Source organism: Larus michahellis, chromosome 2, assembly GCF_964199755.1.
Source record: "Larus michahellis chromosome 2, bLarMic1.1, whole genome shotgun sequence".
NCBI lineage: Eukaryota > Metazoa > Chordata > Aves > Charadriiformes > Laridae > Larus > Larus michahellis.
In genome coordinates, this window is record NC_133897.1 from 57,021,142 (window position 1) to 57,037,686 (window position 16,545).

The following is a 16,545-nucleotide window of genomic DNA, read 5'->3' on the forward strand; positions in this document are numbered from 1 at the left end:
CCTTTTAACAGGACAAAGGTAAATCACAGCTGCCACCCATTCCTTCATTGCTTTTTTTCAGGTGGTGGTATGTGTCCCTTTAACTTCATGGCTGAATTGGGTATGGTGTCCTGCTTACAGCCAGGATGCACAGGTGACCGCTGTCTTACCTCCTCCAACCAGTCACCCTGCTTCCACCCCAGCAAAGGCCTGTTTTCATCTGCAAGACTCCCTGTTACTCACCCACATGCAAATGCTTCTGACCTTAATTAAAGCAGTTCACCTCTCTCTGCCTCAAGGGATGGTTTCCTCATAAGGCAGTTGTGTTTAATTAGCATTTGCATAGCATTCTGCTGGTTGCTCTCTGGGAGCGTTGTTCAGTAGGAGCGTGGGATTGCTGAAGCCTGACTGGCAAGCTTTGCACCCTCCTAATTGAGACAGAAGCCAAGTAGAAGTTACACAAGGAAAGAACAGAGAATCGTTAATGATGGATCATTAGCAAGTAGCTCCTTTGAATGAATGTAGATAACTTTATAACTCTATCAAAGTGAAAAGTAGCATGATGAATTATGCATCAGACAATAAAAGCTCAAGGAAGACACTGGTTTTATAATTGCTGTGCAATTTTCTAGCATGCTCTGGTTTGAAAGATTAATTTCTTTGGGAAGTGTGAAGCATTCTATGCCTGTTGTACACTTAATGTCAATTTTGTTTTTCTCTCATTAGAGGGCTTTATTCTGTGTCTTTTGATATAACTGCACAAAATCCCAGGGTTTGAGATATGCAATTCTTATCCTAGCAAAAATTTGCACAAGCAAGTGAAAAGAGTATAGCAACTAAACTAGTTCCTTTGAGGGTTTGCTGATTTCTTGGTATAAAGACTTCTCAGATACACACACCTGAAATAAAATTGCTTTATATCTATATATTATTATATTTTTTAATAGAAATTGCCTAATAGTTTTGTGGCTACATTGAATTTCTAGACTAATAAATCTCTAAGGGGCATTTTTGCTCTGAAATTATCTTCAGAAGCATTTCAGTTGGCACAGATAGATCATTCCTGTGGCTTGCACTAGTGCCAGTTCAGCCCTCAGTCAGTCCTAGGAAGAGGAATTAATACAAATATTGTCTAGTGATGTCACCTGTCCCTTTAAAATATACTGATCTCTCACTTGAGATTTCCTCTGAAAATTGAACTGCGTTCAAAGTGATTAGAATTGGAGGAATAAGTTAATAGAAAAGTTACCCCTGATGTGAGCTGTTTCTTAGCTTTCATGAATATCAGTGGGTGAAAGGGACTGTGAGAGATCATGTAATGCATCAGCAAGCCCCAGGGATCAGCCATAGGAACATCTATGCTAGAATAATTCTTATTCCTGAAGATCTGATTGATAAGAACTCCACAGCCTCCTCACATGGCCTGTTTCAGCATTTTGCTACCCCTACCGTTTTAAAAGTTTATTTTCTAGTACCTGACTTCAGTTTCCTCTCTCGCAATTTAAATAAATTATTTCTCAGTCATCATGGATATGAAAAAGGATTGCAGAAAGGTTGCGTGGATTTTTGGGCGGGTTGGGGGTTTTCTTGGTGGTGGTGGCAGTGATTGTTTATTACATTTATTGAAGACAGTTTTGAAGATGTTTTTCCCTGGCCCTTCTCTTCAGGTCCACAATCCCACTTTATTCAGTTTGATGTGTTTTCTGTGATCGTTTCCACTGCTGTTCTGTAGAACCTTTTCAGGTGTTCCAGATGGCTGTGCAGTGGGGGCCCCACACCAGACACTGCTCCAGCTGTGACCTGACAGCTTTAACCAGAGCAAAAAAAATTATTTCATGTGTCCTGCAGGCTTCTTTCTTGTTTGTACATCTCTGTATGACGCTTGCCTTTTTCGCAACAGCATGATGTTGTTGACTCATCTTCACTTTGTGATCTAGAATAACCCCTAGCTATTCCTACCTTGCTATTTGTCCCCTGCCCTGTACAAATCAAATTAAATGTAGTTCCTTCCCCTTGACATTACTGAATTTCACCCTGTTTTATCAGAGCATTTCTCCAGCATAGCCAGGTCATTGTGAAATCTGCTTCACAGTCAGTTTTAGCTTGAAGTCCTCAGAAACCTGATCAGGTATGATTTGAGTTCCCTCAGCCAACCCACTAAAAATACACTGGTTAGTGCTTCATCCTGAACAGACTGCTCTGGAGCTCACTTGAAACATTCTTCTGTTTTAGATCATCCCAGGTAGGAATTCTCTGAATATGATTTCCCTTTCAGTATCGCTCCTGGCTTTGGATTTACCTAGACCATGTTTCTTTAGTGAGTTTATGGAAAATAGCAGGGAATCTTCTTTCTGAAAGTCAAATCTTGATCCGGCATCCTAGTGGTCGGAGCGTCATCTCACCTGACTTTAGATGTCTGGGTGGTAGAGGTCTGCATCTAAGGTATTTGTTTACACTCTCCTTTCTGGAGAAGCACAGGTGATCACAATTCGTCTAGCCAGGTTTAGTCATTTACCAGTGTCTTAGAAGAACTAGACTGTACGTGTGTCTTTACATCTGCATTAACTCCAAAGGGAGTCTAAGCAACTAAACACCTATATCTAGGCTATTGGCATCTAGAGTTAGATGGGACGGATCTCACCTCCAGCCCTTCTCCTTGTAGAAAGATCAAGCATACACTATTTATTCTTAATAGATACTTGCTGGCTGTTACTCATCTCCTGAGTACTTTCAGTGTGATTATATGCTCCAGTATTTAATGGAACTTGAAGTTAAGTAATTTGGTCTGTGATTTCCCAGTTCAACCTCCTTTCCTCATTAAACACAGGTACCGTACCTTGACCTCTTCCAGGAGCATACTCATCAGGAACGTACCAAATCAGCTTGAAAAAAACTGTTTTCTAAGCATCCTTTACCTTATTTTAGCCTACTTGGAGGTGAATACCTTTACTGTATTAATGATTTGATCGCAGTTGATGAAGACTGTTGAAAAAATGGCATATTTTGGCATGCTGCATGACCTTTGGCAGCATCTCTCTTCAAATAAGTAGTAACTCAAGTAGTGAACTTGCGATTCATACCCTTATAGGATGACTTCTTGCTGTGGTTCATTTCCCTTGCTGGTTGACATCCTCTTCCTTCAGAAGGAAGTCAAACACAGTTCTGCCTATTAAGATGCCCTATGTATTTTTTTGCATTTCTAAGTAAAGCTGTAGTGTCATGGGCAAAGACATAACTAAGTATAACTGTTTCTGTAAATTCTTTTTGATTATATAATAAAGACCATAAATACGAATAGAGGAATCCTTTTGCCAATTGTCCAAAGCATCAAAGGTTCTTGAATTTTTGTATTAAAGTTTTCAGCTGACAGTTTGGGAAATTATTCTTCTCTGTTTCTGTATAAAACAGTTAGTCTTTCTATGCATACACGGAGCGTGTACCTCAGTTTTGATCCCAGAGTAAATCTGTGGCGCAGTTTTGATCCCAGAGTAAATTTGTGGCTCGTTCTTTTGAGACTGATAGTAATGGTATAGCTACTAGTCTGCAAGGAACTATACTGAAATCTCTGTTCAGTTCACTACAGAGGATTGCTAAAAAGTGAGATCTGACTACCTGCAATAGACATAAAAGACTTTCTATTGTTGCCAGCTTCTCTAAGTTATTTCCACCTGTGAAATTATCCTTGCCAGAGTAAATAAACCATTGCTGAGTTTCTTATGGCTGCTGCTACCTATGCTTTTGATAGAAAGCATAAAACAAGCTGGAAATGTCTTTGCTGGGCATGATGTCGGTTCTATGTCCCTGCAAGGTAATGGGGCACGCTGCAGAAGTACTTGAGCTGTTGCTAACTGGAGATGGTGCTTCCCATCGTCCGGTGCACTGCTCCGGCATCAGTAACAGCGTGCTAACATGATATTTCATTGCGTTCTTACGGTTGTGCTGCCTTCTGTTGTAGACAGAGTGTGGGGATTTCTGCACCACCTCCCATTGCGTGGGCTGGGCATTGTTCGGGCATTGTCGTTCAGCTAGCAGAGAGTGGTCGGCCTGTGAAGTAGTATGATTTGGTGCACCCCGATGTACACACCACTGGGAACAAGGGGAGGACTTTCTTAACGTTGGACAAATATTCAGCAATTCTGCATCTGGGTGAACTACTTAAGACCGGCTTATTAGTACGTTATTCTGAACTCAAATGTATTTTTAATCTATAAATCAAAAATACAACGTTTCTGTGATAAGGACTGTGGTAAGATTGCTGTGAAAATGAGATACTTTCCTTTAAACTAACATAGAGACTTAAATATACATATGGGCAGTAGCTTTTGAAAATAATTTCCCTCCTGTCTGCTTTTTTTTACAGGACCAGGTGTCAGATACAGTGAATTTGCTGTGTCACATCCCAAACCACCTCCGCTCGTTGGGCAGCACACCGTGGAGATACTGAAGGGCATGCTGGGTTACGAGGATGATGCCATAGAAGAGCTGCTCCGCACTGGTGCTGTGGCTCAGCATGAGGTCAGATAAGGAACATTAGCTACATTCCTTCACACTGAGTTCACATTACTTTGTCCTCTCTTTGCTCCCTTCAGCTCCCCTAATGGGACTCAAAGAGAAGACATAATTTAATTCCTAATTTTCTTCCATGTGTGTTTGTATGATTTTAACACTGATGTATCAAATAAACAATCTCATACTGTCTGAGTGAAAGATTTTTTTGGGGGGAGGTGGGGGTAGATGTAATTATACAGTCCTTTGTGGCTACTCATTTTCTGTACTTCATATGGGAAATGGGAGTTCTTATCATAATTACAGTAATTACCTAAACGTTTGTCCCCAGAAGGACATAATGTTAGTGAAAAGAAGCAGAACCTTAAAAATCTGTATACTAGACTCTCCACTTGCAGAAAGCTGTCTTGTACAATTATTTTAGTAGAAAATCAATTACGTACAAATTGGTGGTTGATCTGATTCATTTTGAACAGAATCATCAGTCATTAACTCTTTATTCGTCTCTATTTTAAATCATGGGTTGAATAACGATTGCAAAACTCACTTCTGTTCCCTGGTATTCCCAGTTACCAATATGCCTTTATATTACATTGCGTGGTTATGACAATCCCAGTGTGTTAGCAGAAGTAAGCTGAAATTGGCACAGTTCTTCAGTTATGAAACAAGCCCGTTCCAAGACCGGTTGAGAGACAAACTATGATTGAATAGTCTTTTGTAATTTTATTCAGAAAGGCTCATGGTACTGTTAATTAAACATTGATCCACACAAAACCATATGCTGAATGTCAAATACCAGAACTTGCCAGACGTCTCGATCTAGTTCTGTGGGCAGGCACCGATCCCTGTCTCTGACTCCAGTTGCCATCCAAAGCCCCTTTCGCTATGGAGAAAACGCAGGCTTAAAATCTGTGCAAAACTTTTGACTCGGTCCCACCCCCATGATAAAAACACGGTGAGAGTTGACAAACCTTCCTCAAATTCAGCAATACCGTATCCTGCAGTAGGGTTGCTCTTAAGAGTAAGGCACCGTGCACTGTGAGAAGGTGGAAGAATTTGATCCGTGACAAATAGTAAGGAGAAGATTAAAGCGGAGCCATTTCTCCTCTAGAACCCAATTTGGCACTACTTCACTCACAGAAGAAATGCCACGCTCCTCTGTTGCAGCATATAATTTACAGCTAAAGTAAACTCAGCGTATGGGAAGGGTCTAACCTTTGTTGTGCGCACCCTGGGAGCCAGGCAAAGCCTTTCTGTTCCGAGACCTACATAAAACTAACTCAAATTGACACTCAACACATAACGTCCGTATTTCTCCTAAAGTATCGGAAACAGGCCTGGCATTATAACTAGCTTGTCACTGTGTTTCCATTCTAACAAACAACATCCTCTGTATTACATTTGAACTTCACAACTCCGCGTTACCTTCTGGGGGAAGAAAAGAGGTTATTACATAATCAAATTGCAGTGGAACCCCACTGTGGTAGCTCATTTTTGAAGCCCAGTGTGTTTTGGTTCATTTGTTTGCTTGTTTTCTCTGTGTTTTTGTGTTCTATTTTTCAGATCTTCTCCTTTTCTTTTTTTTTTTCTTCCCCCCCCCCCTCCTTGCACTGCATTCCTGGCACCAAACTCCATACTCCGTCCATGTGCTAAAGACATCATGAGATCCTGGAAGAGTGGCTTCTTAAATAAATATAGAAATAAGTCTGAATGGAGAATAGGGACACCATAGGGGAAGAATTGAAACTGGATTGGAAGAGGTTTTGATATAGTCCACCTTCCTTTTAATCTAAGGGGAACATCCCTTTTTTAATGAGAAAAGCAGCAATTTGAATTCAGCTTCACATAAAATGGATAATCTGGTATTGAACTAAACTTTGTTTAGTAATGAAAACAATTTAGTACTGTCTGATAACATTCACAAATAAATTTGCTGGTTTTACTTTATTAAGGGCTTTTTTCTTCCCATTTCTAAAAATCACATGCATAAGATATACTAAAATATTGCTCAGTTTTGTTCAAGAATTTCTAAAAAAATTCTTTTTTTCTGTGCTTTTCCAGGCAATGGAAATAGCTAATCACCACATCCTTAGCTACAGTAAATTGGCAGAGCTTCTTTGACTTTAACGAAACAATGCTGGTTTAAATCAGCTAAATATCGGGCTATTAACTCCATAACATATTTTGTGCAGAGTTCACAGAGTTGTTTTTTTTTTAGTCTTTTCCTTTTTGCTATGTTGACAGTCAGATGCCTAAAGGGATAATCAGAGGCATTATTTTGTCTCACCTCCAGTGCTTACTGCGGTAAGAGAAATCCAGATACCGTTTTGCCTTCTCAGTGTTTAAGTCCTACACTCACCCACAGACTGTTGCTAACTCTTGTTCAAGTCAGAAATAAATGGAAGTCATTAAATAGGTGGGTGTCTGGAAGCCTAAAAAGTCCTGTAGCTTCCAAGGTCTGATCATGAAATTTTGCCCTTTCACAAGGTTTGGTCCTTTGATTTTGGATGATATGGAGAACAGTTAAATAATTGTCTTGCTAATATGTAAGCTGTTAAAGTACCCTTTTCCTTTAAAAATTAACAAATAAATGCAGAAAAAGACTGTTTACAAAATTTACTGCACTCTTCCCAGGAATCTTCAGGAATACGTGTCTCTCGAGTTCAATTGCATTTTGACAATCTTCTAATTTCAAAATGGTTTTCTCTTGTACTGCAAAACTGGAAATCAACCATCACATGGGATTCTGGACCTCATATACTGAGATCCCTCCAATTTCAAGGAAGGCATTTGGTTACGAGTGACTATATACAGCTGCCTCTGGCAACTAATGTTTTTTTTTATTTCTCTGCTTAAATTGGAAAGGAATCTGCTGGTGCTGCCATGATGTGAGTGTGTGTGGTATTGGCTTTAGTTTAACTTGATTTACACATCACCATATTGAAAAAAAATCAACAGAGAGATACAGGACACACCTGTTGTCTGCTTCAAAACTGTATCTACCTATAGCTGTTTGCCAGGATGCTCTAATTACCATTGGAAAGTGAGATTTCCATTTTGGCATCTGTTCTGACTCCGCGGTCTGTGGCCTCTTGAGCTCCATTCTCTGCATTGGGGGATCCCATTGTTCTTGTATTATCTTGACCATGAAAAATGTTTCCTCCGCCCCCTCATATAACTGCCTTCCTTTCTTCTCCACACAAGCTAGTAAAGGTCTTCTCCAGGTATTAATCACCCAGAAAACTGCAAAATTGATGGAGTCAGGCTGGTTTTACATAGCCTGAGGATCTCGCTGGGGGATATTTTAATGCATCAAAAGAAAATTCCAATCAAACAGGCAAATGGATAGTAATGGATTTTTCTTGCTCCTACGCAAATCTCGTTCCTGATATCACTTCTCCAGAATCTTCCCACACACTTGGAAGTCCCTGCACTGTTGTCTGCAATGTGTGCCCTAGAACTGTCATTTTAAAGTCGGTCTTTTTTGATTAGTGGCCAGGAGGAACGAGTTACCCACTAGCAGAAGGCCACCAGCCGCGGCAGCTGTCCACTCCATGTACAAAGGCCAGTGAGGCCATATTCATGCGAAGATTTATCTGTTGAAAGGGATCACTTAATTGTGCTGGAAGGCAAATGCTGCTTTTCTTCTCAGGTTCATAAAATCAAAATCAAAAGAAAAAAGTTATTTTGTTTTTTTTTTTTTAATATAAAAACAAGCAGAGAAAGGGAAAATATCCCCATTCCTGACCTCCATACAAAATCTAAAGGTCGTCTTTTTTTTAAGTTCATTGAAATAAGAGGCTTTTGATGCCTGTTGATATTAATCAGAGTTTTGGCCTTGCCTCTGCAAAGATTAAAGCTGAGCCCAAAGATGTCTAACGACAATGTGCTAAGGCTGAAGTAGCAGTCAGAATAGCTCTTCCAGTGAGTGTGCGTGCATACGCAAAAACGGGGGAGAGCATTTCATTAAATTGTCATACAGCTCTGCCACTCGCAGAGCACTGTAAATTCTCAGCCTGGTGAACCCGGAGATAAAAGGCAGTTAGGCACCTCTATGACTAAAATGGTCATTTCTTTTAATATCTAAATGACAAGACATAGTTAATCCTTTGACCTTCCTAACATTATAGCACTGTATTAAAATGTATTTATTTCCCCAAAATGTATTAAAATGTATTTAATTGCCAAAAGACAGAGGAAAGGTAAAGTACTTTCGGAGTTCAGGAATGCTGGCACAGCTGCTCACATTTCACGTCAGTGACATTAAGCAGTGCCAGATACAGTACTTTTCTTAACTGCTTGTACATTGAGTTTAATGTGGCCTGGTGAAATGCTAAACGCTATTAGCTGGTGAAAAAAAAAAAAAAAGAAACAACACAAACCCAACCTCAGAGCAGCTCCTGCAGGATCAAGTAACCTCCCCACACAGAGGGCTGCATGATACTGGCCAATGTGATAAAAATACACTGATAAACAGTGAGATAGTCACCTTTTTAAAGGTGACAACCGATCAATTCGATTGCTGCATGTTTCTGTTGCGACTGGAATTTGGATCAGACGTGTGAGAAAAATGCCTGGGATCTCATATGCCAAGGAGCCATGAAACTTTTGCAACAAGATCTCTTTTTTTGGCACAGGTTGTGTCGAGCACTGAAGGGAGGCCAAGCGAGGGTTGAGGTGGGGACAAGTTGTTAACTTTTAGGGTTTTTTTTTTTTTTTCTATTCTCTAGAGCTACAGATAAAAGTGAATTAGCAAGCACCAATTAGCCCTTAGTTAACAAGAAATTCTTAAAAATCATAGGGTAAAGGGTACACTAAACTGCCGGCCTTAAAAGGCCTCTGTGATGGTCTAATTTACAGTGAGCAATGTCAAACTGCTTATTTACAAGACACTCAGGAAAGCAGGCTGGGGAGGAGCCTGCAAACCACATCACTGCAATTGCTTCTGTGCTTCAGCTGTTTCACTATTTGTCTATCTAATAACCACTCCAAACTGGCCAAAAGAGCTTCAAAGTCCAAGAAGGAATTTGAAGATGTGTAACCTGGTAGAGGAATGCATATGTAGCTCTCATCTTTTGCAGATCCGTTTTTGGAGAAGCTGAAGTTTCACATGAAAAAGTTGCATATGAAAATGCATAGTGTGTACATTTCCTACTGACACTCTCTTCTCCTGGGCCTCTGACTAAAGCAAATGTTGTGTGAGAAAAGTAACAGTTCTTGTGACTTTTTTGGTCTTTTTATCAAAACCCTTCTCTCTCCCGAAGCCAGAAGTGAAGGCTTTTAGCTGAAAGATGGAAATACTGGCTCAGCAGTGCCACCGCGGAGCTTCCTGCAGATCATGGTTCAAGTATCTCATGTGTTTAATTTTCAGGCCAGGTGGCCATGGGACTCCAGTGATATATCACAAGTTTATCATGAGAGTATACTGTGCTGCTTAACGGGAAATGCAATCTAGCCAGAGGAAAACGGGATCATGAAGCAGTCACTCTACAAAACCATACATGAGTCACTGGGGCATCATTTTTCTGAATTCAAGTTTTCAGGAACAAAACCCATTGTCTAACTGCCTATACTCCTAGGCAGTCCTGCCCACTTGGTGTAACACATCCACTCTACTAAATTTTCTGTACTTTAAGGGACGTATTTGATGGGGAACAGCTTAAGATAGAGAAAGGACCTTAAGAGTAACCATCATCGAAGAGAAAACACTGCTTGAGGCTTATACTCAGTTACATCTGCGTTGATAGAAATCTACAGGTTCTGTAGTATGGTAAGTCAGGCTGATGCATTACCCTTGTGTGCAGCCCAAGTCTCCTCATACTTCTGCAGAACAGTTCTGGCTGTAACAGCAGCAGACCCGGAAAGGGCCTACATGACCAAACAGAATGGCAGCAGGTCCTGGTTGCAAACCAGTGTTAACTATCTTAGACCTGTTGAGGTGTGAGGACCTGCTACTCCCGGTCAGCGATATTAATTTGGTAACATTAATTTGTTAACGAGTTTGCATTTGTTAATACTTTTGAAGATTCTGTCCTGCTTGCTGACTCATTTTGTGTGGTTTTATGGACTTGCCTTCTTCAGCTTGTCCCCTAATGCACTGGTTGTCCTATCTGCTTTGCATTTACAATTGCATTTGTAGAATTTTAGAGCGTGTGTTTCCAAAGCATTGTACCTCTGACTAAGCAATTGATTCTCCACAAATATGAAAACTATTAGAAGACATTAACAGATCTATTTTGTGCCATAAGCATTGGAGAATTAAAAGCCTAATCCATTGCTCTTCGAAGGCAGTGAAGGGTAACTCATTGATTTCAAAGGACTTTGAGTATGAACCTAAGTCAGCATCTCTCTTATGAAGGAAGGCTGAGGGCTTTGGGTCTTTTTAGTCTGGAAAAAGACGACTGAGGGGGGATCTTATCCGTGCTTATAAATACTTATAGGGTGGGTGTGAGGAGGATGGGGCCAGGCTCTTTTCAGTGGTGCCCAGACAAGAGGTAACGGGCACAAACATGAGCATAGGAAGTTCCACCTAAACATGGGGAGGAATGCCTTTACTTTGAGGGTGGCAGAGCACTGGAACAGGCTGCTCAGGGAAGTGGTGGAGTCTCCATCTCTGGAGACATTCAACACCTGCCTGGATGCATTCCTGTCCAACCTGCTCTAGGTGACCCTGCTCTGGCAGGGGGTTTGGACTAGATGATCTCCAGCGGTCCCTCCCAACCCCTACCATTCTGTGATCATGAATTTTTTCCTGTTTCTGAATATTGCAGTTTGTTATATTTGTTTATAGACAAACGATTAACATATGAGAGACGTTCCAGATACACAAACCCTAATTTCTTTAACTCCTTATGGGAGAAACTTTCATATTTTTCTGTGCTCTCATCCAGAAACCTTAAAGCATTGGGGCGTTTGTTTCTTTGCTAAGGTTAAAAAGTGTTTTCTCTCTCTTGTCATTGCACTTTCACTTTAAATTATAATATGATCTAAAATTTAGGTTTTTCTTAAATCAAATGCCTCATGGGGCTTTATATGCTATTTGTACTTGCATTAACGACCTTACTATTAGCAGTGTTAGCAGGTGACATCAGTAGAAGACTCATTTACTGAATTGTGTTTGAAGAAAGGAGAAATCTTAACCTTTTTTGTGAGTAGCTTATTGTGAGATATGTGGACAATTGCCAACCTTTAATACTCAAGTACCCAGAATCAGACCCTAAAACAATTAGGAGCTGTTTAAAAAATTAGAAGAGAGTTCTAAAATAGTGTGATAGAAAAATATACCTAGATGAGATTTTAAAAGGAAAAGAAGCAATAGCAAGATTTGTGATAAAGTTGATAGAGCTGGCAACGTATCTTGTACATATACTTGTTTGTGGAACAAAATGCAGGTCATTGCTGGCTTCCTTGCAGTCCTGGAATTTGTCCAGCTTGGTTCTCTGGGCCTTAGGGACCTGATTTTTTAAGGAGTTTTTTAGGAAATTCTGATGATGATTTTTCTAGCAGAATTTTTGAAATATCTGGTTGTTGATAGTACCCCCTGGGCATTCAGTCAGCCCCCAAATGCTGGAATCAAGCTGATATTACTTGATAAGTTGAAATAGAAGCTCTTTCACTTATGCAGCAGGCATTTGAATAGGTTGGGTATGAACATTTGCAGTGTTATGAAAATAAGCACTGTGTGATTGAAAGCAGTCTTAATTGCACTGGTCAAGTACATTCCCCACCTCTTTCTACAAATAAAATCAAAGGCAGTTCTTCAAATTCTTCACAGAAAAGGAGCCAGAAACTGAACTTTTAAGGTGGGATGAAGATTGATAACAGCAGATAAAGGAGCAAGTCTTGAAATGGTGGGATTTATCATAGCTCTGTTGGCTTCCATAGCTTTTAAGGATTTATCCTCATGTGAAGAAGACTGGTCCAGTAGTTGTTGGGCTAACTGAGGGTGATCAGAAAATCTGCGTGCTACAGACTTCCTGTTTGATGCTGGGCAAATCCCACTCCCTTCTTTTAAGATGTCTGTACATAGTTTGGTACTTTCCAATCAAACGGACAAACTAGAGATTGCAAGCTGACCTGATAGCAGAGGCCATCTCTGTTTAGACAGATGGAATCCATTGTCTGTCTTACAGAGCCATTGTCTTGATTTTAAAATGCATGTGTTGCAGCATAGCAGAGAAGTTAAATTGTTTTGCAAAGTGAGGACATTCTATTTTTCCCGTAAAACCAATATGAACAACCGCAGTTTCCCAATCTCCCATTACTGAAGCAGAGAGATGCCTCCCCAAAGGTCTTGTGAAAGACCTCCACAGATCATTTGGGTATAAACAGATTGTATCTTTGTACCTAGTGGTTGCTTACGTATAAAACTGAGATCACAAACTTTAAGAGTTTGGCCTTTCTGGCAGCAACTGCAAAAAGTTCAGGAAGTTAATCTCATTTTCTGACTGGGATAGTTACTTTAGGGAGATTAACTGCAATGTATATTCCTAGGAATAACTACTGGCAGCACTAGAAGAAGCTGAAAAAAAGATGGGTTTACATCTAAGGTGGAAAAAGAAAAGAAGAAAGACAAGTCAAAGGAGAAAAAGAAAAAGAAGAGAGAAAAAAAAGAAAAGGAAGAGAAGAAAAAAGAAAAGAAAGAAAGGAGAAAAAAGAAAAGACGGAAAGAAGGAAAGAAAAAAGGAAAAGAATAGTAAAATAGAGGAGAGAAGAAAGAGAAAAGAGAAAAAAGTGAAAAGAAGAGAAAAGAAAAACCATAAAAGAAGAGGGGATGGGATGGGGGAAGGGAAGGGAAGGGGAAGGGAAGGGAAAACAGAGGAGAGGAGAGGAGAGGAGAGGTGACGGGCCTTAGAATGATGAGAAAAATCTGTCATATATGTCGCTGTGGTTGATCCTTCTGGTTGCTCTAGTAGCGATACGTAGCATAGAAGCTGTGGTGAATGATCACAGCCATGAAAAGTCAGAGAGCACCAGTGGTGACGACCTCAGCTATCCCAGTGGAGGGATTTCAGTAGGGATGCAGGAAGGCCTTAGGCATTGCATGGTTTAGTCACTGGTGTGTGCCTGGTGGTGCCTTTACCAAGCAGAGGGGTGAAATTACACGGAGGGACATACACATGGACAGAGCAGCAAGCAGAGCTACCTCTGCCACCAGGGCAGGGAGGAACCCAGGGAGAACTGACTGCGAACAGAAGCTCTCCAAATCTTGGAAAATATACTCAAATGAGCTGGGCAATCATTCAGAATCAATTCCCTGATATGAAGGCGTGTGCTGTGCTGATCACTTGGTTAGAAAACTTCCCTAGAAGGGTGGAGAAGAGACTCTGCCCTTTGAAAAGCAAAAGGTAACACTGTGTTCTTTTCCATGTTCCTCACCCTGCTAAATTTCAAACGAAGCGCCTGATCCCATGCCAAGTGGAGCACATGGAATTACTTCCTTTGCCTTTGATAGATTCTGGCTCGGCATTTAATTAATAGTCTTGATTTTATATATAGTTTTTGGTTTTGAACTTTTCACTCCACCTTTCCCAGATAGAAAGATGGGACCCACACTTATCTCATGAATTTCAGATGGTTTGTTTCTGCTTTCAAGGTGTGTGCGTGGAGCTCTCTGAACTTCCTGGACACAAATGAATGTGAAATCTGGCCTACGCTTAAAAGTAGGTCTGAATCTGTAATGCCAAAATGTTTTGAAAGTGAATTTGTGCCTGATTGTATTTGTAGTGCTCATATGCATTCCAGGAAATAATGAAATATTTGAACTCCAAAGAAGGGATAACAATGAGAAGCGGATCGAAATCTTGCACGTTCAAATACAGAGGAAATTTTTAACTGCCCAAGACTTGCGAAGCCTGTCATTTGAGCCTTGCTAAATAGTTACTGAAATTATCCACCCAGGAAAAAAAAAAAGAAAAAAAGAAAAGGATTCCATCTGATTGCAGCTAATACCCAGTTTTGCAATCTGCTCTCAAACTGAAAAACGTAGAGAAATCAAATGACCTACACAGTCATATCAAACCATACAGTTTAAATGAAACTAGTTCAATTTCCATGCAAGTCAGTGTGGAACTGCATCAGGAACTCAGGCTGATGTTCAGACATTAATGTCAGTAACTCATCTTTTGACCTGCCATGCTGAAATCTTATTTTTTCCCCATTTAAAGTTTAGAAGAAACTTAAAGTACGTGAAAGAACATTTAGGCTCAAAAAGATCATTATTTTAGACATCACCATCTGAAAAACATCTTTGCTTTTACACCTCCAGACTATGCTGCCAATGCCAAGGGCAGAGGAGCAGCTGGGTATGGGTGCCCAGCAGTGGATTTGCACCTTGACTCCTTTAAGAGCAGCCCCAAACCAGAGCATTAAGGCAGAAAGGAGGGGGTGTCAGGGTTGTCCTTGGCATGTAGTGGTGTCCTCCCTCCTCCTGCAAGGAAGGCTGTGGTGGACATTGCAGGGGGCATGGACACCTGTGCCCATCAGCATGGTGGCTTAGGAGACAGCTGGGCTTGTGGAGCTTAGACCTGGTGAGGAAAGAGGTCAGTCTGCTGGGAGGACTCACTGTGGGTGTGGGATTGGGGAACAACAATTTTGGGGGACCATATGAAGGAGGGAGGCCTTGTGAGGTAATTTAGAAACTAAAAGGTGTTTTGGTCCCTATTTCTTGGAAAGGAAAGGTCTCCTGAAATTCAGTCCAATGCAGCTGAGATGCCTTGCAAAACTATGCAGGGATGAAGAGGGTCTGCCAGGCTGTGGGGCTGGGCAGCTCCAGCTGGCTGTTAGCCACATGATTTGGGGTACTCCATCATGCCAAATCTGTGAGCGTTAACTGCTCTTTGATTATTTTACTCCTGAGCTTGACAGAAAGCCTGCCTTTGGGAAAGCAAGCCAGCAAAACTGCCAGAGCATTAAGGGTACTGCAGGTCTGTAGGTATAAAAAGACCAAGGTGCAATGATGCCTCTCACCTGAAACCAATGCTCAGAAACTTGTAGCAGGTGGAGTGCTCCTGAGTGAGGGGTCTTGAGCTCTTTCTCTGTTGACCTGCTCCATCAAGAGTTTCTTTTGGTTGCTCTTCCTCCTCCTGGTTTCTGGTTTCTCCAGTTGCTTTGCAATCTCTTTGGGAATGGACTGCCTGTTTCTGCGTGTTTGACCAGCGTAACGAGGTACTGATTTCACTTGGATGTTACAGTGATATGAATAGCTAGTGTTTTGTTCATCAGCTATAAATTCTGAGAAAACTGGCTGTCTTTCTTGTAGTGCTTTTGGACTTGGTTACCAAGAAAGTATCTGGTTTCTTCTATCACTATGAGTTTGAGCTACACTCAAAAGACTTGACTCTTCTGTTTTTGCTTTTGTCCCTATTTCAGACCCTTAACCCTTACAACTGCCTTATGCTTATCCCTTAGATTTCAGACTTTTTTTTTTTTCCCTTCTGAATATTTTCTGTTGTTGTCAAAAGAAGAAATGTGATAATTTGGAAGGTTCACAGAAAGCATGTTTTGTGATTATTGCTCTTGTGATCTGTCCAATGTAAACTGCTTTAGAAAAGCTCTGTTCCAGCCACTTTAATTCACTTCTGCAGAATACTGGATTTGCAGTTGGCTGAAGACAAGGGCTTTTCTTTTAATGGGTACTCTGAGAGGAATGCAGTTTAACCGTTCTGTTTCTGTTCTGGCTTTTAGCTCTGCCTAACGGTGCCCGGGGGAATCCTATGTGGTTAACTTAAGGTTAAATCTTCCTTTGCCACCTTTTTATTGCTGATAAGGGGCAAATATGCTCCTTCCAGTGCTTTGAGTGTGGTGGCCCCTGGTGCTGCGCTACTGGGGGCAGTTTGAGGGTGCCCTGTCTAAGGCCAGTTCCTCATCCCTAATATGGTCTAAAATAGCGTCACAGAAATGTGGGTGGCTGGGGAGCAACTCTGCTGCCCACGCAGGCCCGAGAGGGGGATTCCCACGGAGCCTCTGCATGCAGTCGCTTCTCAAGGTCTGCTCAGCGGCCGACTGCAAGCCTGGAAGGGCTGGTGGTACTTAGGAGCACAGTCTCCCCAGGAGAGCTAA

The 16,545-nt window shown here is 41.1% G+C and overlaps 1 protein-coding gene across 4 annotated transcripts in view; it reads left to right on the plus strand.

Annotated features, from left to right (window-relative positions):
• SUGCT (succinyl-CoA:glutarate-CoA transferase) overlaps window positions 1–4,677 on the plus strand; it is a 336,115-nt gene extending 331,438 nt beyond the window's left edge. For all 4 annotated transcript variants that reach the window (XR_012585571.1, XM_074575598.1, XM_074575603.1 and 1 more), the window contains one exon: window positions 4,340–4,677. Coding sequence is in view for 3 of the 4 variants with exons in the window: in XM_074575598.1 (XP_074431699.1) it covers window positions 4,340–4,503 (164 nt within the window). In the remaining variant the exon portion in view is untranslated. The remainder of the gene's footprint in view (window positions 1–4,339) is intronic.
• Window positions 4,678–16,545: the final 11,868 nt, after the last annotated feature.